This window comes from Camelina sativa, chromosome 17, assembly GCF_000633955.1.
Source record: "Camelina sativa cultivar DH55 chromosome 17, Cs, whole genome shotgun sequence".
Classification (NCBI taxonomy): Eukaryota; Viridiplantae; Streptophyta; class Magnoliopsida; order Brassicales; family Brassicaceae; genus Camelina; species Camelina sativa.
Genome location: NC_025701.1, coordinates 5,074,772 through 5,092,780, shown reverse-complemented (window position 1 = coordinate 5,092,780; position 18,009 = coordinate 5,074,772). Strand labels below are relative to the sequence as shown.

Genomic DNA, 18,009 nt, shown 5'->3' with positions numbered 1-18,009 from the left:
TTTTATCCTCGCGCACCCATCCGAAGCATCTCTTAAGAACCAATCTCGGGGTGTCCTAGGCTCGTACCCCGGTAAGCAAGAGCACTCAAACTTGTCTGTACTGGTGGAATCGCAGTAACCGTTAAAGCCACAGTGGTTGTAGATGTCACACTTATCCTCAGGAGCTGACCAGAACCCGATCCATCTCTTCTCCCTCCCGTTCCAGCTGAACCGTTGCAGAGTTCCCGTCTCGTTTAGCACCATCCGTGTTATAACTGAAGCATCCAACACTCCATAAGTGATTGATACTTCATCCGGGTTACTCACAAACGAGACATTGAAGATAAACTTGTTTGTCATTTCAGGCACACCGCTCCATCTCTGTCCTGTCCATGACCCAGTACGCCACCACAGAGTCGGACCCTTGTACATCATCATTTGAGGAAACCCTCTACGTTCTATCCGGTATGTAATGTTTCCAGGACCAGGGTCACCAGGTGATCTCCACGATGTCATAATACGATCCACATCATCTTGACGAGTGAATCCAAACTTCATAAAAGGAAGCAAAGTGTTTGTAGGATGATTAAAGCTCTCCCAGAAACTTTTCCCTGTGACAGGATCAAGCAGAACAAGGTTGCCTAAATCAGTTAGCTTCGCAACTAAAGCCGGTTCTGAAATCATATCGATAACACCAGTAGACCAGAGAGGCTCTGTGCCATTGACAGATGCATACACACAAAGATTCCCTCTGCTACTGAACTTTATCAGACCAGATGTGTCATTAATAGGATGGTCTCTGTTTGCAACCCATACAACAGTCTGCTCAGAGACTTGAGCATACCAAATCCCAACATACCTGAGCTTTGAATTCCCAAGGCTGAAGAATCCAAAAGAAAATCTCTTTCCTTCAGAGAACACAACATCACCATCTTTCAAAGACTGTCTTCTCTGGATCGTGTTGTCAGAGAGACAAGATTGGAACAAGAGGGATAATAAGAAAATGAAAAAGATGAAAAAGATCTTCATTCTTTGTTGGTTTCTGATCAGAGTTTGCTGAAACGTATAAATGATGTGTCTTATTAAAAGCCAAGTGGGTCTCAACTCAACTAACAACATTAACTGCAGATATCAAAATCAGTCACACCTTGTTCCGGATTTCTCTCAAAGGTTGAACTTTCAAAAGTTGTAAAAACTGATTCATGTGAATGTTAGAGCATGACACGAACTAATATGGTTTACCCAACACCGTGAAACCTTTCTTCCTTGTCCACTGAATCATTGCCTCTTTCATTGTGCAAGAAACAGTCCACGCCACCACAATTTCCCCACAATAAGTACTTATGTATTAAATGACAAGCATATTATGATATTTAAAGACCTGTTTTTTTACACAAAATTTATTGAAGCTGAAACTTTCTAAACAAATTCCAATTTCCAGATGAAATATGTTAATTCACTGGCATGTAGAGATGATGTTCGTATGGAGATATGTCTGAATTTGGATATGAACCTATATCACCAGTGTCTATACATACATAGAAACCACTTGCCATGATAATGAATGGTTAAAAATGAAAGAGCAACCTCCAATAAGCATAATGGAGAACAAATTATAGATAATAACTCTACCGGACATATTAACCACTACCCTTAAAAAATATGCAAATTATTCAACGTAGAAACACTTACCATCCCAGAGCAGGTGAAGATAAAGTTGATAATGACTGTCAATTCAAGTAAAAAAAAAAAAAAATCAACCTCCAATATAGCAGAAAAGGTATCCATAAATCCATCATAATGAAGCAATTACAGCTTGGTTGTAAAAAAAAAAAACTTGACTGCAGGTCCATCCGGTGCATAGAAGAAGAACACTAGAATGAGCAGAAGAGAAACATGTAATGCACACCTCAGTCCTCAATTTGAGTTTGTCTGCCAAGCTATTTACTAAAAGGATATCAAATGGCGGCCATCTCTTCTCCTTGTTCCTCGTGATTCACAATCCTGACAGTCTCACGGGAAGTTACAAAATGATGTTAGGCGTAGGAAAATATCAGTTTCTTCACTATTCTTCAAGCAAGTAAATGTAGAACGTATTCCTTTTAGATATGGCAGTTGAGCAGGACTGAAACTAGTAAACTAAAAGTAGCTTGCACATAATCAAACATTTTCTTACCTGTGGCTTCTTTCTTATGGAACAGAATCATCATGGCAATTCAGAAGAGTGCAACCACAACCAAACTGATAACAAATGGTGTTTAATTTCCTCTTTCCGGATGAAGCATGTTTACTAAACAGATCTGTAACAGGAAACTTACAAATTGTTATGTAAAGGTCTTCTTTACTGAGATGTACGTATATGTACCTATGTCGTTGTGTGTACAAATACGTAGAAATCCTCCTGAACTCTTCTATATGCTTAGGGACCGAACTCTACACCGTTTCTGGCAAGCACTTCACCTTGACCTGAGTGATGTTTGCTATATGATAGAAATGAGTGAATGAACGAGTGATGTTTGCTACAAAAACTTTACAGTTATATCATCTGTTTGGAAGCATTTGCTTTAAATTAGGACCAAACACAAACACAAAGTGACATCAATTCCCATGGCATTGCGCCAAGTTCATTAATCAGATCTGACAAAACCTAAGAAGTAACAACATTTTCATTGATACAAATTTGGATTGGTTCCAGAAAAATTTCATGTGAAAAGCTACAGCCTGTCTAAAAGTTAGACCATTCATTTTGATGCTGCAGCAAGTAAAGCCTCCTTATCTTCCAGAGCCTTGAGCTCTTGTCTCCACTCCTCCAACTTAGAGAACTTTTCTAACTGCTCTGGCTTTAGGTCTCGGGGAGCCGTCTTCTGCTGTTGAGCTTCCGTGAGTCGGATCTGCAAATGTTAACAGGAGACAATTAGACAAAACTGCTAGCTTGGGAGCATTTACCTTGTCTCAGAAACAATATTGCTATGATTTGAAGAAAATTGATCAAGCCAAAGGTTCTCAAATGTCTATTCTAATTAAAGCAGCTGAGAAAGCTAGAAAGATGGAAATCTTACTTTCTTCTTAAGTGCGCGTATTCTTTTCTCTACATCTTCTCCTGTAGTTTCTGAATTGGGAGCGTCCCCAGGAACAGCATTACTGGAAGAAACATCCAAAGCCTCCATTTGAGAAGCCAATACATTCATAGATTGGGATCCATTATTTTGACTCTCGATAGAAACAGCTTCTTCTTTGTCTACATTACTAGCTGATCCATCCTCAGAACTGTTACCTTTTTCTGCAGTAGCCTGTAGAGGTGATAATTTGGAAATACTGAAGACCAAGCTATTAGCATATGAAGCTTACACATGTATAGAGTCAAAACGCATACCTGCAATCTCTTCTCTTTCTTTCGTTCGTTCCTCTTAGCAGATTTAGTCTTTGGTTTAGGAGCTGGATCAGGTTCATAACCTGGAGGCCCCAGTAAGTCCATCTCCTTTTTCATCTATTGCAAATTAAATACAAATTAGAAATAAAGAAGCACGCTATCCACAACCAGTACCGAGAAAAATCAAATTTACACGATTTGTTTTCACAAAACATTAAAAACAGAATACAGAGTTGAGGGAATAAGGATTACATACCAGAGAACCTTTGGACTGATATTTGACAACTTCATCTTGTGGAACATATCCAGCTCGAATCCGGATGGGCTTCCGGAGAGTACCATCAGGTCTACGTGTGGGCTCCAGAATCCTCTCACCTTCTTTGAGATTTTTGCTAAGTTCTGCCATTTGCTTTCTTTGTTCTCCGCTTTTGTTGCTGCTTCCCATCTAATCCCTTCAGAATTTCAATCACCCTTGTAACTTCTCTTCTTTCTCAACTAGCAAGTACACTGTTTTCTGTAACAAATTTGCAGGGTTTCATTAAAAGATCATGGACTAAACATTATATGCGAATCTAGTATTGGTTTAACAGCGAGTTAGAACAGTTTTGTGAAAGACGCTAAATGCATACAACATTAAGTTCATACATATTTAAGCTTGTGTGTAAACAGTGAGTATACAAGTAACAACAGATATTCGAAAGATCACAGAATTCAGTCGCAAACATGTACTCAACAACACTTTGGACGATATAAATTTGTAGGCAAAATATATTTAACACACAATTTCTAAATGAAGGTTTCATATCGCCAAATCGTATTGTGCTGATCAGTAACTAGCAAGGAAAAACAAACCCACTCTCGACCCTTATGCATTCTTATTTCACATAAGTAAATCCCCGCGGAATCATCAATGTACATCAAAACCCAAACGTAGAAGATACGAGAAGCTGGAAGCAAAATACTCAAGAAATTTGCCAAATCAGACACCAAAGTCTCTCACTTTCTATAACCACACAAACAATCAATGACTTGGTGCTTCAAATTCATACCGATAACTCAGTTCAATAGTTTAACACTAACTTTGACCGTCCCTCAATTAGTCTAGTCAGATGTGTCCCATTAAACTCACTCCCCTCTTCTTACTCGTCAACAAAGTACAAGTACAAAGTCTGAAGCTTTCCTTCTGTCTTATAATCAAAGTATAACCCTTTGGTGATAAAACTGAATTTGACTACTATGAGTAATAACCTCAAGCCAACTTTTTTATGACAGATCATAAAACCAATACATACCCAAAAGAAAAAAAAAAAGAAAAAAGAAAAACCTTTTTCCGATTCCAAGTTAGAACGACCCTTACAGCTCAATTCAATGCCTCTAATTCGTCTCCTAATGTAAAACCAAAACCGAGAAGGCGAGAAATCAACCAAATTTAATTTGTCTATTTTTTTCCGGCGGCCGGAGTTCCTTACACCTTGGTTCAATCATAAAGAGAGAGAGAGAAGAAAAAGGTTAAGAAAAAAAAGAAAAAGAAACTGACCTTGGAGTTGGAGATTTCCTCCTCCGTCGCCGGAGAGCTCAAAGTGGTTATATACGATGAAAGAGGATTTGTCGACCGTGAACACTGACCCTAAAGAATGAGATCGAGACAGGTTAATTGGGGTTTTTAACATTCTTCCTTCGTGTAAGTATTTAACTTTATTAAAAAAAAAAGTTGGACCAATCAAAATTGAATAACCAAAAGGTAACTAGAGCTGTAAATTTCAATATGAGAAAAGTGAATACTTAGGTAGGGAGACAAAAGTATAATAAAAACTATGGAATAAACTAATTAAATGTGACGATCCACACACAAGTTGTTGTCTTTCGAGACCGACCTAATTAGGCTTTTTTTGTTTCACACCATTTTCCTTGGTTTGACAATGTCACACGTCGACGACATAATAAGATGACGAAATCAGAGTGTTTATATTTATTTAGCGTTTAAGCCCACGAGGTATCCAATTTCCTTTTCTGGGCCTCTCTCTCTCTCTCCGAACGAAATCACTGACCTGACCTATTCTCTCTCGTCTCCTCTCTCTCTCTCTCTTCTCTCCGTGTCGGCTTTAAGGTCTTCTCCGGTAAGGAAGCTTCTTCTTCGAAACCCAATTAACCGCCGGACGGTAAAACGCTGACCGACTAGTTCCTTTACCCTTTCACCCTCCCCAAGTTGAAGTCAATGAGAAAATGCTCCTCAGTTTTAACGTTTTAGAGATCCATCATACCCAACCACCAACGTTTTCACATTATTCTCTTTGCTTTGGTTTCTCACCATCCTCTTCTTCGCTATGTCAAGGTTTGTCACCACTTCCTTAGTTTTTTTTTATTAGGGTCTTTCTTGAATTCCTGATCGGATTTTTGTTTCCCATTTCCTCGGAGACTGATTTATGAAAGCTCTTGTTTTTGCATAATTTATGTATAAAGTTTCGAAATTTACGAGTTTCTATGGTTCTTATTGTTGATCGGATCCTTCTCTGTTATTGGTTTGTTGCTATTGCAGATATTTGATCTCTAGAATCGTTGGGAAACAAACGCAATCTCTTATCTCGAACAAGAAAGATAGAGTAACACAATGGGGAAGCTATAGAACTGCTTTTACAGCTGCTCTAAGGTCGCCTCAATTCAGACTTCACTCTTCTTCGTCTCCTAGGATTCCGAGTAATAATGGGTATTGTACATTTTCCCTTCGTGATCTTAAAGGAAGTCTTTTGAGTAATCACCTGTCACGGAGTTATTCTACTACTACTGCAACAAATGTAGTTAGTCATCATGCCCAAGTTGCTTGGAGAAGGCTTCATTATAAGTATTCTGCTCGTATTAGTACTATTGCTCAGGCCTTTTGCTTGTCTCTTACCCGTTCACACCTGTTAATACCTGGCATCGTTGCTGTCACTTGTGGACAAGTAGCGTGGGCGCAAAGAGCTCCTGGTTCGGCTATAGATTACTATGCTTCAGATAAATCTCTCTATACAAGGGCAAAGAATGGTCCTATCTTCCTGTCTTCGTTGTTGTTTTCGGTTATAGAGGCTTTTATTTTGATTGGGAGAGCTTTTTATATAGCTTGTTTGTTTACTCCGACTGTTTTGATGGGGCTGGTTGTGGAATCATGTGGGCCTCGGTTTAGGAAAGTGTGGCTTCAGATGGTCCATCGAACTCTGGAAAGAGCAGGTCCTGCTTTTATCAAATGGGGTCAATGGGCAGCCACAAGGCCAGATCTCTTCCCTAAGGATTTGTGTTCCCAGCTCTCAAAGCTTCACAGTAATGCACCTGAGCATAGCTTTGCCTATACTAAGAAAACTATCGAGAAGGCATTTGGTCGTAAACTTTCTGAGATATTTGAGGAGTTTGACGAGGCTCCAGTAGCATCAGGGAGTATTGCGCAAGTACATAGAGCTTCTTTGAGGTTTCAGTATCCAGGACAAAAGTCCAAGTCTTCTTTGGTTGCTGTTAAAGTTAGACATCCGGGTGTTGGTGAATCGATTAGGAGAGATTTTGTGATAATTAACTTGGTGGCAAAGATATCGACTATAATTCCAGCTTTGAAATGGTTGAGATTGGACGAGAGTGTGCAACAGTTTGGTGTCTTCATGTTGTCTCAAGTTGATCTCGCGAGGGAAGCTTCTCATTTGAGCCGGTTCATATATAACTTCCGTAGATGGAAGGATGTCTCTTTCCCTAAACCTGTGTATCCGCTTGTACACCCTGCTGTTTTGGTGGAGACATATGAGCACGGAGAAAGCGTGGCACGTTATGTTGATGGAATGGATGGACATGAATGGATTAAGACTAGATTGGCTCACATTGGGACACATGCTCTCTTAAAGATGCTCCTGGTATTGCCCTCTTTGTAATCTTTTAAGTTCACTTATTACTGATATATGGTTTATCAATGCAGTTAATCTCACGTGAACTTTTTACTTCAGGTTGATAACTTTATTCACGCTGACATGCATCCGGGAAATATCCTTGTCCGGAAAAAGGCTTCCCGTGGAGGCCTTTTCAAAACGAAGAAGCCTCACATTGTTTTCCTTGATGTGGGAATGACTGCTGAACTCTCAAAGAACGACCGAGAGAACTTACTTGATTTTTTTAAGGCGGTTGCGCGTAGGGATGGCCGGACTGCTGCTGAGCGAACACTTAAACTATCAAGAAAGCAGAATTGTCCCAATCCAGAGGCTTTTATCGAGGTAATAAAATTTGCTCCAAGGTCCTTTTATACCTCAGGATAACAGTTGACTGATCAAATATGGAAGATATCTTTCAAAATTCTTTCTTTTATGATGGCTAATGCTTTTAGACTCTTACAGGAAGTAGAGGAAGCATTCAAATTCTGGGGGACCCCTGAGGGAGATTTAGTACATCCAGCAGATTGTATGCACGAATTACTTGAGAAAGTAAGACGTCATAGAGTTAATATTGATGGGAATGTGTGCACTGTGATGGTAACAACATTAGTTCTCGAGGTGAGTCAAAATCGTCCCTACTTTCAAAATTTAGTGTAGATATTAGACCATACTAAGTTTGATGGTTGATGGAAGGTTTTGAAATACATTCCTAAAGAGCGTGGAACCGAAAACTAAGCTTTTATAGAAATAGAGGTCAAAGATGTTGTCGTTGAAACTGTTTGTAGCTTAGAGCCTTAGAGCATTGTACCCTATAGCTTCGTTTGATCCAATTACTTGTATAACTCCAGAGAGATTAAATTTTCTTTTTGTCTGAGTAATCGGTTTGATTGTAGGGTTGGCAACGGAAACTAGACCCAGGATATGATGTGATGCATACGTTGCAAACAATGGTGTTGAAAACCGACTGGGCTAAGTCTCTTTCTTACACGGTGGACGGTCTGATGGCGCCGTAGGAGAAGAAAGGTTCCATCTTTTTGAAATTTTGTTTGTAGGACTCGAAACAATTTACACATCTTAGATGAGTGAACATAGAAAGAAAGTACATGTTCTTGTGTTCCTCTTGTTTATTTTTTTCTCTCTTTTGCTTTTTATTGTTATGGATTTTGGTTCATTCTAACTACATAGAATTGTATTTACGTGGTGGTTTCCGATGTTAACCACCCGTTTGTTCTCTGAACCGAAGAACAATGAACAAAAACAATGAAAAAGACTGTCTGAGAATGGTCCAGAGGATTTGAATAAAGTGTTTACATCTGTGTATGTCTCTGTTTATCAATTATCTTCTACGTTTTTTCCTTTTGGCTTTGTGGTTTGATTTTGACAAGGGTTACAACTGCAACGAACAAGACCAAAATGCCACACACACAATAGATTGCTTATATTCTATCCATATCTATTTTGTATTTCCACAGGACGATCAATGAGCATGATCTCGTGTCTTGCAATACTTAAATAGTCCATAAAATGGGCGCTGAATGATTCAAATCTTCTTGATCTGTAAATTACAATCGTTGAATGTGATCGCCATGATCAAATGCATTATCATACAAACAGATGGCTGTATACACATAACTCGTACTGGTTCACTATTAGCATACAAATGGCCTCTCAGCCTCTACTCATTTAGAAGGTTACATGACTTTTTCATCGAACCTACATGTTTGCTATATATATCACAGTTTTGAAAACAAACATGAAAGTATTCTTTTGACATGAATCTCTTTCAACGGTTAAGGCAAATCAACCATCATAAGCCGCTGATGATACCAATGCCTAAGGCAGACCTCGATTGCGGTTTATATGAACTGTTGTGGCTGGCTGTTAGGGTTGAGATGACATAGTTGATACAATGACTGGAGGCGAATGCAGCTCAAGAAACGCTTTTCCTTCAGGATAGCCGCCTATGCATAGAGTGTCTCCTCGACCATGCCAGATACCGTCATGGACATTGTTCATCTCCAATGTTTTCGATTCCTGCAACGCATCACATCACAAGCAAGTTCAACCAAAATGGCATAATGAATACAACTTGTTTTCAAGAGAACGATCTGTGAACAATACACACCTGAGTTAATGTACAGAATGGACAGACGAGATGGTGGATGAAATCGTCAAAGAAACTATCAGTACCCTGTCCAAAGTAAGAGCATCGAAAAAGGTCATGATGCAGAAAAGAAGACAAATAACTTTCTCGTAACACACTCAATCAAGAGAACACAAACAAAAAGAAGGAGTGTGCTTACTCTAATGTTAAACTTCCTTCTTATCTGCATACGAAAGAAACCCAAGTAGGATCCAATCAAAAGAACAAAAGCGATAGCCAGATAGAGAAAGCAGTGCCTTTTGGTTACAGCAAACGCAGCAACGTTGAACAGGATACCAGCAATAAGAATCATATGAACAGCACCCTAACACATACCAAAAATTAGTCAAGAGAAAGTCAGCATCTTTCCATGAGAACGAAGCTACACAAAAAAAAGGTCCAGAGATCAAACTATATTTATAAGATCTTATACCTGAAGAAAGCAAGAACCAAAACCAGTCCTTGTCATGTTTTTCCCGAATCTATAGCATGGACAGCTGCAAAACAAGATTAAAAAAACAAACACTATTATACATAAGCTTCAATATCACTCTTTTTCATGAATCATAAACAACTCAATTACTTTAATTTACAGTAAATGTTTGTCCCATTATGCACCAAATGTTACATAGATATAAACACCAATAAGTCAAAGGGGACAGAAAGCAACAAAATTAGAATATATGTTTCCCTCTCTAATATTCTGAAACAATTTGACCTTAATTTGACTAAGTCAATTACCACAATAGAAGAAGCTTAGCTCATCATCAAGCAAATGTCAACACAAATCTAAATTGCGAATAAAACCCAAAACTTTCTCCAGGAAAAAGTTATAATTTCTGGAAAATTTTGCTTTTTCGAATTAAAGAATGATATGAAATGAGGAAAGGATAAAAAAGAAACGAACCAAGCGGATTCGATACAGAGATGACGATCCTCGAAGCAATCCATAACATCGCCTTCCCAAAGCCGCAAAACACCGCCGCCGTAATCATCCTCCGTCGAATCGTCACCATCGTAGCTCTCGAGTTTCCTCCATTTCCCCTGAGTCTGAAGCGCAACCGTCGAGCAAAGCAGATCGAAATCCAACACAGAGATTCCTTCAAGTTCCGTTAGCCTCTCCCTCTCTTCAACCTCTGGCTCTCCGCCGCCGTCTCTAATGTCGGCGATTACGGCTCCTCCGCCACTCTCTAGTTTATCCAAATCCGCCATTGATATTCGAAAGAGAGAGAGAGAGAATTAATTAGGGCTTTTCCTCTTTGGTATCTTCTCCCACCCAAATGGATTTGTGCCTTTTTGGATATTAATTTTGTTTTTATTGTTTTTTTTTGCGTTAGAGAGTGGTTTGGCGGGTAATTAATTATTCATAAAAACCACAGCTTAAAGAACTCTGTCATTATTAACGGTACAGCTGTTGCCATGTCAGATATTTCGGCTAGTGGCATGTCAGATGTTTATTTTTCTCCTTATCCTATGTCAGTATCTTTCCTTAATTTTTAAGTAGGTTTTATTATCATTTTGGAATTATGTGACAGAGGGGATAAAACAAGTTTTAGTTTTATTGTCACATGAGGTGTGTGTGTGAATCAGAAAAGAAAAAAATACCTAATTAATAACGTTTCTAAAGAAAGAGGACTTGTGCTAATTTAGGACTGACTACTGTACTTATATTGTTTTATATCGCATCTTAATTTATGTGTTATTAGGATTTAGCAATTTATGAGTTTTTCATTTAGCTATTAGCTTAGTCCCTAATTGGACTCATTATTCACAACACTTAACTTAATCCAAACAAATGAATGTGAGGGATACATGATCCAATCTGAGAGCTTTTGCACTCTAAAAAAATCCATAAAAAAAAAAAAAAACCAATCAACTAAAAACATAACTGAGTAACTCATGGATGATAACTGGAATCGAACACACTTAGCCTAGCCAAACCTAGTTCAATCACAGCCCACATCTCTAGATAAAATACACAAGAAGAACTCACAACATTTTCAACCTATCAACAAAACTAACAAGCCACATCTCAAAAATCCATAGAGATGAAAAAGAAATGCGTAAGTAATTGATTGAACTAGCAACATCTAATTATTAATATTATCACATGTTCCCGTTACTATTTTATCTGAGGCTTATTTTCACTTTTACAGCCGTTAGATGTTAAAACCCATCAATCTAACGGTTTTTAGCAACATATAATTCTTCTTATTTGTTTTTTTTTTTAAAGGACAAAAACGAGAAAAAACAACAACACTCGCTGTCTTGTAAAGAGTATATGTACGGACGGACTCAAAGCTCATTCATGTGAATCAAACACCCAATTAATTAACGTTTATAAAGAAATAGAATTATGGAAATATGGCTAAATTAGGGTTAACTCATAATCATGGATATAGCCCTTAAATTATTTATTTATTTTTATTAATAATCATCAATTAACCATATACACCACCATATATATAAAGAACTCTTGTTTAATAATTTTGGCTTTATCATCATCAAGTGTTATGCTAAAATTTGTATGTAAAATAATTATATAATTAATAACCAAGAAAGAGGACTTTAAGCTTAATTATGGCTAGCTTACTACAGTACTAGATGTTGTTGTCGTGGCAGTCTCACTACTTCTCGGTCCCCTCCAATTTATAATGCGTTTATCCTTCTGATGAAGACGTTTTTGTTAAACAAATTAAATAGTAACGAAAAAAGAAATTTGTGGATTTAAATTAATTTACCAAGAGTAGTGTCTTTGCATATTTGATATATTATTCTTGTGTTGTATTTGTGTTATGCTCTGTTTTAGTGTGATGTGTTTCTCTATTTTGTATAAACTTCTTAACCAATGACAAAAAGAAACAAAAAGAAACTGAACCAATGACATGCTCTAATTCATGAAGTTTATAAGTTTTTGTATATTTATAAAGATAAATAAAGGTTCCTAAGAGGTTACCGAATAATTACAAAAATATATTTTGCTATCTACTAAAAAACTGTAATTATTTTAAAATATGACAACTGTTTAAGTATAACAATTTAAAAAGGACTACATGTGTAACAAATTATACATTTTGGTTTTGGTTGAATATGATCACTGTGATGTATATAGAATTGGGAGGTACCATTATTTTTTCTGTTCCATTTTAAGTACTTTATGATAAACTTTTATTACGACTTTACGACAACATGTGGAACAGTGGAATCATCGTTTAACAGTTTATTAATGAATTATCCACCTAACATCATTCTTATGAATTTCGCGAGTGGATCACGCGCGGCTCTGCGTATATTTCTTATGATCATATATATAAAAGTAGAGTTCTGGTCTCTCCTTATTGGTCCACTTGGCAATTCAACTTTAACAGAAAAAAAATTTATATTAAATCACAAATTAAAACACATTTAATCTTCACATTTTCTATTAACAAAAAAAAAATTTATGTTAAATCACAAATTAAAACACATTTAATATTTACATTTAACTTACATTTTCATACAAACTTCAAATCATATAAATTATGCATTAACTTTATTTCTCCATTCAATTGTATTTAAACAAATAATAAACAAGAATTGTAACTCCCATTGTTCTAAATGTAATTTTCCATCATTTATCTCCCTATAAATATTTATTCTTTTATTCTCTTAGTCTCTCGTTCTTTCATTCTCTCATCCTTTTCCACTATATCTACAATTGATAAATTTGGTATATGTGCATACTATGTACTATAGTGGATATTATATTTGTATAACTATTAATAAAATGTAATTAGTTAAGTCACATTTGTCAGCAACAACTGCACAAAGATGTAGCTAGTAACAATAATACAAAAGCATTTTTTCATTCTTTCTATATAATATAATATGGATCAATGATGCAGACTAATATTTATTTAACTACATGCAAACACACAAACGTATTGTGTTTCATGTCTGATTTTTTTTTACTTGTTAATTAATACTGTATTACATATATATATGTATATAGGTAGGTGATGCGTCATTTAATCATTTACAAACAAAAAAAAAACAATAGAAATTAATTATGATAGCAGGTAGGTATTCTCCTTGTTGACCAAAAAAGAAAAAAGCAGGTATTCCTTATTTGTGCATGCATGCACATAGATGTGTAGACGTTCCAAATGCAGATAAATATGGTAATACAATTTCTACAATCTATATAGATGAAGTGTATATATAATTTCCCCATTAAAAAGTTAAAAACATTAAAATCTCATCTTCTTCATTTATTTTGGCTAAGCTAGTGAGTAGTGACCTTCGGGTTAATAAATTTTTAGGCTATAAGAGACCTCATCTTCTATAAATATCATCTATTTCTCATCTTCTATACATATCTTAATCTAAACTTTAAGACTAAGAGATCTTCCGGTTGATCAACAATGGGAATCTTCTTGGTGTTGCTTCTCTTAATATCTCAAACTCAAACAAAGGTGGTGGGAGCTCTTGAGATGATCGCTACCTACCAGGTTTTGAACTACATTTATTCAAATATACTATACTTGTCCTCGTTCCAAATTTGATGATCATTTGGTTACAAAAATACTAAAACAATTTTTAAAACATAAATATATTTTGCTTATGTTCTGCTTATATTTTGCATGTTTTTTTCTTTATTAATTACCTTTTTATGATAAAATAATAATTAGATGTTAGGTACCCTTATTGGAATATAAAGATAAATATTGCAAGTGTTTGTGGTTTGTAAAAATAACATTCTTGACTTGTCTAAACTATATTTTGGGTTGGGGCTATGGATCCAAAATTTGTGTGTGTGTTTCTTTTTGTTTGTTCAACACGTATGAAATCTATAATTTTCAAAGTTACCATAATGTAAAATTATTTTTAAAATAATCATATATCTGCACTTATCAATAATGTATTTAAAAGTTATATGGTTTAAAATCTATAATACATTATGGTAACATTATTTGTTGTTATATGAAAATAATCATATATTTTTTATGTTATATGAAAAGGAGAATCTGAATATCAATTATAGTCATGGCTTTTGTCTCTTTGTTGTTACATTATTTGTTTTGACTTTTGGATTTTAAATCAAATTTTAAAGTTTATTGGTAAATAATATTTGGATAGACAGTTTAAACAAGATTTTATAGTAAAATAAGTTTTCAATTTCTGATTTTATATTTTAAAGTCTTTTTTGCAAATAATATTTGAATAAACAGTTATTATCTATATATGATATTTTTATTTCAAAGAAATTTAAGTGTTAGGGTTTAAATTTGTGAAAACTAACCGAATTGACATCTCATTTTTCGGATTTATAATTTTAAAAACCATATAAAACCGTGGTCTGGTTTAGATTTGATTGAAGAAATTAGGGGATTATTGACCCGCTCAGGTGAGATTTATTCCCACCTTTACAGCCGTTCGATCTTAAAACCCATCTAAATCGAACGAACGGCTCTTAACAAAAGCCATAGAAAAGGTCTCTGTCTCTCTTTTGTTCTATTCTCCACCGTCAAAGCCAAAGCCAAGCTCTTTTGATCGCCTGAGAAATATGTCTTCTCCGGGAAAATCTCCGAGATCCGACCGGAAATCACCTACAGTTATGACCGTGCAACCGTCTTCTCCCAGATTCCCAATCAGCACACCTACTGCTGGAGCACAACGTAAGATCGGGATCGCCGTCGATCTGAGCGACGAGAGTGCGTACGCAGTCCAGTGGGCTGTTCAAAACTATCTCCGATCAGGTGACGCCGTCGTTCTCCTCCACGTTCAGCCAACAAGTGTACTTTACGGCGCCGATTGGGGCGCGATTGACCTGTCACCGCAATGGGATCCGGAGAACGTTGAGTCTCAGAAGAAGCTTGAAGACGATTTCGATATCTTCACGAACAAGAAAGCGAGTGACGTTGCTCAGCCTTTGGTTGAAGCGGATATACCGTTTAAGATCCATATCGTGAAAGATCACGATATGAAGGAGAGGCTTTGTTTGGAGGTTGAGAGGTTAGGGTTAAGTACTTTGATTATGGGTAGCAGAGGATTCGGTGCTACGAAGCGGAGTAGTAAAGGGAGGTTAGGGAGTGTTAGTGATTACTCAGTTCACCATTGTGCTTGTCCTGTGGTTGTTGTTAGATTTCCTGATGATAAGGATGGAGAAGATGAGAGATCTAGCGGAGATGGTTCTGGGAGTCTTGTAGAAAGTGATAAACTTCATACAGTTCCTGAGGTGGTTGAGGAAGAGGGAGAGAAAGATGAGTACCATGATGCTTCCGATAAGCAGTAACAGAAGCAGCAAGGTTGACTTTGTGAATGCAGGTCAATTTCATTTTACTTGATACTAAGTTTCTTTTGGCTTAGGGTATAGAAATTGTGTTGTCTGAAGAATGTTATATATTACTACAAGGCTACGTTAACACTATGCTCATATTAAGATTTGACCTTCAATCTTAAGGTTTTGTATAAGAGAATTTGTTAGCAGTTATCTTTCTCAGCTAGTGCTTGGATGATAGGAAGATTTACTAAGTTGCTGTTATGTTCATGGTGATTGAGATGTGTATGTTTAATTATTTGCGCCATACCATTCCTTTTAGTGATCTCTTGATGTAATTGACCAATTAAACTACAGATGCATCTATTGATATGCAAGAGATTTGCTTGTTTGTAATTTTTTTTTATTTTTTGTCTCGGTGATGTCTGGATATGTTAAGTTACTACTTATCTGTGATGACTGATCTTGCGTATGCTTCCATGATGCAGAAGGAGACCTCCCCTAAGGAGACAGAAGAAAAGCGTTCTTATGCCGTTGGTTTGTGTTCTTGAGCGCGCTTCATTGTTGTGTTTTTGGGGGTTTGGGGTGTCTCTAGATCTTCGTTGTAAGTATGGTCTTGTTTCCTTGGTTTTGTTTTAAACTCTGTGGAATTTGGGATGAGTGGATTCGATGACTTTTGTTGTATGTCTATGAAAAAGCACTGAAAAGAATTTGAATGGTCTTGTATATCTCTTGAAGTTGAAATTTAGCTGGTAATAAAAACGTCTTTGACGGTTCCAAATGATATTCATATCTTCTCTTACACTTTAGTAATGTTCATAGTTGAAACAGTCAACTCTGAGTCTTGTAGGTACTAACGGTAAAAATGGATTTGAAAATTGACTTGTAGTCAATATTTTTTTCAACTCTTTGGACATATAAATACGGATAATACATTATATGAAGCTCGATGTTTCTATGAGAAAAATAAACTAGCTACAAGCGATTGCCTGAGAGAGAATACATGGGTCGTTTCCTTCTTATTGTTACATTGTCTTTCTTCTCTTTAAGGTTATGTTTGGCTGGGGATGTTTTCTCGTTCTCTAGCGAGCTCAAGGACTCGGAGACACTCGTCTCCAATCGCAGCACCTTCACGTTTGGTTTCTTCAGTCCGGTTAACTCCACGGGTCGCTACGCAGGGATTTGGTTCAATAAAATTTCTACGCCGCCTGCGGTGGTTTGGGTAGCAAACAGAGACAGCCCGATCAATGACTCTTCAGGAGTGATTGTGATATCCAAAGACGGGAATCTCGTGATTAAGGATGGTCGCGGACGGGTTCACTGGTTGACATATTTCTCACAACCAGTAGCTAACACCACATATGCAAGGCTTCTGAATACAGGGAACCTTGTACTGCAAGGAATTTCAAAAAGTGGGGATAAGATTCTTTGGGAGAGTTTCCAGCATCCTCAAAATGCATTCTTGCCGACAATGATAGTTTCTACTGATTCAAGAACAGGAAGGAGCCTTAAGCTTGGATCTTGGAAAACACGTTCTGATCCTTCGCCTGGACGCTACTCTGCTGGTGTGATTCCTTTACCATTTCCGGAGCTTGCCATCTGGAAAGATGATTTGATGGTGTGGCGTAGCGGCCCCTTGGAATGGTCAGTACTTTATTGGACTACCAGAATTGAAATTCGGTGTCAATCTTTACGAGTTTACCCTTGATAATGACAACCAAGGATCCGTCTCCATGTCATATACTAATCATGACGCACTGTTCCATTTTTTCTTGGACTCCGAGGGGTATGTGGTGGAGAAACACTGGAACGAGGGTAAGCAAGAATGGATGACCGGGATACTGTTTCCATCAAATTGTGATATATATGGTAAATGTGGCCAGTTCGCCAGTTGCCAATCTCGGTTAGATCCACCTTGCAAGTGCATTAGAGGGTTTGAGCCGCGGAGTAATGCGGAGTGGAGCAGAGGAAACTGGACTCGGGGATGCGTAAGAAAGAAGCCGTTGCAGTGCGAGAGGCGAGACAATAATGGAAGTAGACAGGGTGATGGCTTTCTGAGATTGGTAAAGATGAAGGTGCCCAACAATCCACAGCGATATAAAGTCAGCGAACAAGAGTGTCCTGAAAGCTGTCTGAAAAACTGTTCTTGTACGGCTTACACTTACGGCCAAGGGATGGGCTGTCTTCTTTGGAGTGGAAACTTGATCGATATGCAGCAGTATTTGGGCTCTGGTGTTCCTCTTTACATCCGTCTGGCAGGTTCAGAGCTCAGTAAGTATCAGTATCCCCATTTCCATAAAACTACAGTATAATAGTTCAGGTAGATTTCTCACCAAATCTTTCGTAGAATCCTCAAGCAATCGATCACTTGTGATCG

The 18,009-nt window shown here is 37.1% G+C and overlaps 5 protein-coding genes and 1 pseudogene across 8 annotated transcripts in view; 3 read left to right on the top strand and 3 right to left on the bottom strand.

Moving 5' to 3' along the window:
• LOC104759176 (G-type lectin S-receptor-like serine/threonine-protein kinase At1g11410) overlaps positions 1–1,175 on the bottom strand; it is a 4,057-nt gene extending 2,882 nt beyond the window's left edge. Inside the window, exon 1 of one of the 2 annotated variants that reach the window (XM_019239287.1) lies at positions 316–1,175. In XM_019239287.1, the coding sequence (XP_019094832.1) occupies positions 316–1,098 (783 nt within the window). In that variant the 5' untranslated portion in view covers positions 1,099–1,175. Of the gene's footprint in view, positions 1–144 lie in introns of both variants that reach the window. The other variant, XM_019239288.1, reaches the window with a different exon arrangement.
• LOC104755389 (partner of Y14 and mago-like) lies at positions 2,516–5,027 on the bottom strand. Of its 3 annotated transcripts, XM_010477759.2 has the most exons (6): positions 4,887–5,027; positions 4,674–4,735; positions 3,606–3,863; positions 3,353–3,466; positions 3,039–3,269; positions 2,549–2,870 (listed from the first exon to the last, which is right to left on the bottom strand). In XM_010477759.2, the coding sequence occupies exons 3-6, from the start codon at positions 3,792–3,794 to the stop codon at positions 2,721–2,723; spliced, it is 684 nt and encodes a 227-aa protein (XP_010476061.1). In that variant the 5' UTR covers positions 3,795–3,863; positions 4,674–4,735; positions 4,887–5,027; the 3' UTR covers positions 2,549–2,720. The 3 variants fall into 3 exon arrangements, with proteins under 3 accessions (XP_010476060.1, XP_010476061.1, XP_010476062.1); XM_010477758.2 differs by lacking the exon at positions 4,674–4,735 and having other exon boundaries at positions 2,516–2,870; XM_010477760.2 differs by lacking the exon at positions 4,674–4,735 and having other exon boundaries at positions 3,606–3,856.
• Positions 5,341–8,562, top strand: LOC104755388 (uncharacterized aarF domain-containing protein kinase 2-like). The gene is made up of 5 exons (XM_010477757.2): positions 5,341–5,681; positions 5,886–7,218; positions 7,309–7,572; positions 7,693–7,848; positions 8,124–8,562. Exons 1-5 carry the CDS (start codon positions 5,674–5,676, stop codon positions 8,241–8,243), a joined length of 1,881 nt encoding a protein of 626 aa, XP_010476059.1. The 5' UTR covers positions 5,341–5,673; the 3' UTR covers positions 8,244–8,562.
• On the bottom strand, positions 8,767–10,697 carry LOC104755387. Its single transcript, XM_010477756.2, has 5 exons — positions 10,281–10,697; positions 9,807–9,870; positions 9,534–9,698; positions 9,356–9,421; positions 8,767–9,264 (listed from the first exon to the last, which is right to left on the bottom strand). Exons 1-5 carry the CDS (start codon positions 10,583–10,585, stop codon positions 9,112–9,114), a joined length of 753 nt encoding a protein of 250 aa, XP_010476058.1. The 5' UTR covers positions 10,586–10,697; the 3' UTR covers positions 8,767–9,111.
• Positions 14,823–16,418, top strand: LOC104755386 (universal stress protein PHOS32-like). Its single transcript, XM_010477755.2, has 2 exons — positions 14,823–15,679; positions 16,121–16,418. Exon 1 carries the CDS (start codon positions 14,919–14,921, stop codon positions 15,645–15,647), a length of 729 nt encoding a protein of 242 aa, XP_010476057.1. The 5' UTR covers positions 14,823–14,918; the 3' UTR covers positions 15,648–15,679; positions 16,121–16,418.
• Positions 16,633–17,983, top strand: LOC104759175 (annotated as a pseudogene).

Bases quoted from the DNA above. Each gene is read 5' to 3' on its own strand.
- LOC104755389 (XM_010477758.2), bottom strand. From the start codon at position 3,794: ATGGGAAGCAGCAACAAAAGCGGAGAACAAAGAAAGCAAATGGCAGAA. The intron at 3,467-3,605 runs GTATGTAATCCT...AATTTGCAATAG, and splicing joins ATCAGTCCAAAGGTTCTCTG to ATGAAAAAGGAGATGGACTT. The intron at 3,270-3,352 runs GTATGCGTTTTG...TCACCTCTACAG, and splicing joins AGAAAGAGAAGAGATTGCAG to GCTACTGCAGAAAAAGGTAA.
- LOC104755388 (XM_010477757.2), top strand. The intron at 7,573-7,692 runs GTAATAAAATTT...AGACTCTTACAG, and splicing joins ATCCAGAGGCTTTTATCGAG to GAAGTAGAGGAAGCATTCAA. The intron at 7,849-8,123 runs GTGAGTCAAAAT...GTTTGATTGTAG, and splicing joins TAACAACATTAGTTCTCGAG to GGTTGGCAACGGAAACTAGA.
- LOC104755387 (XM_010477756.2), bottom strand. From the start codon at position 10,585: ATGGCGGATTTGGATAAACTAGAGAGTGGCGGAGGAGCCGTAATCGCC. The intron at 9,699-9,806 runs GTATAAGATCTT...GGTATGTGTTAG, and splicing joins TTGGTTCTTGCTTTCTTCAG to GGTGCTGTTCATATGATTCT. The intron at 9,422-9,533 runs GTAAGCACACTC...TACTTTGGACAG, and splicing joins GAAGGAAGTTTAACATTAGA to GGTACTGATAGTTTCTTTGA.
- LOC104755386 (XM_010477755.2), top strand. From the start codon at position 14,919: ATGTCTTCTCCGGGAAAATCTCCGAGATCCGACCGGAAATCACCTACA.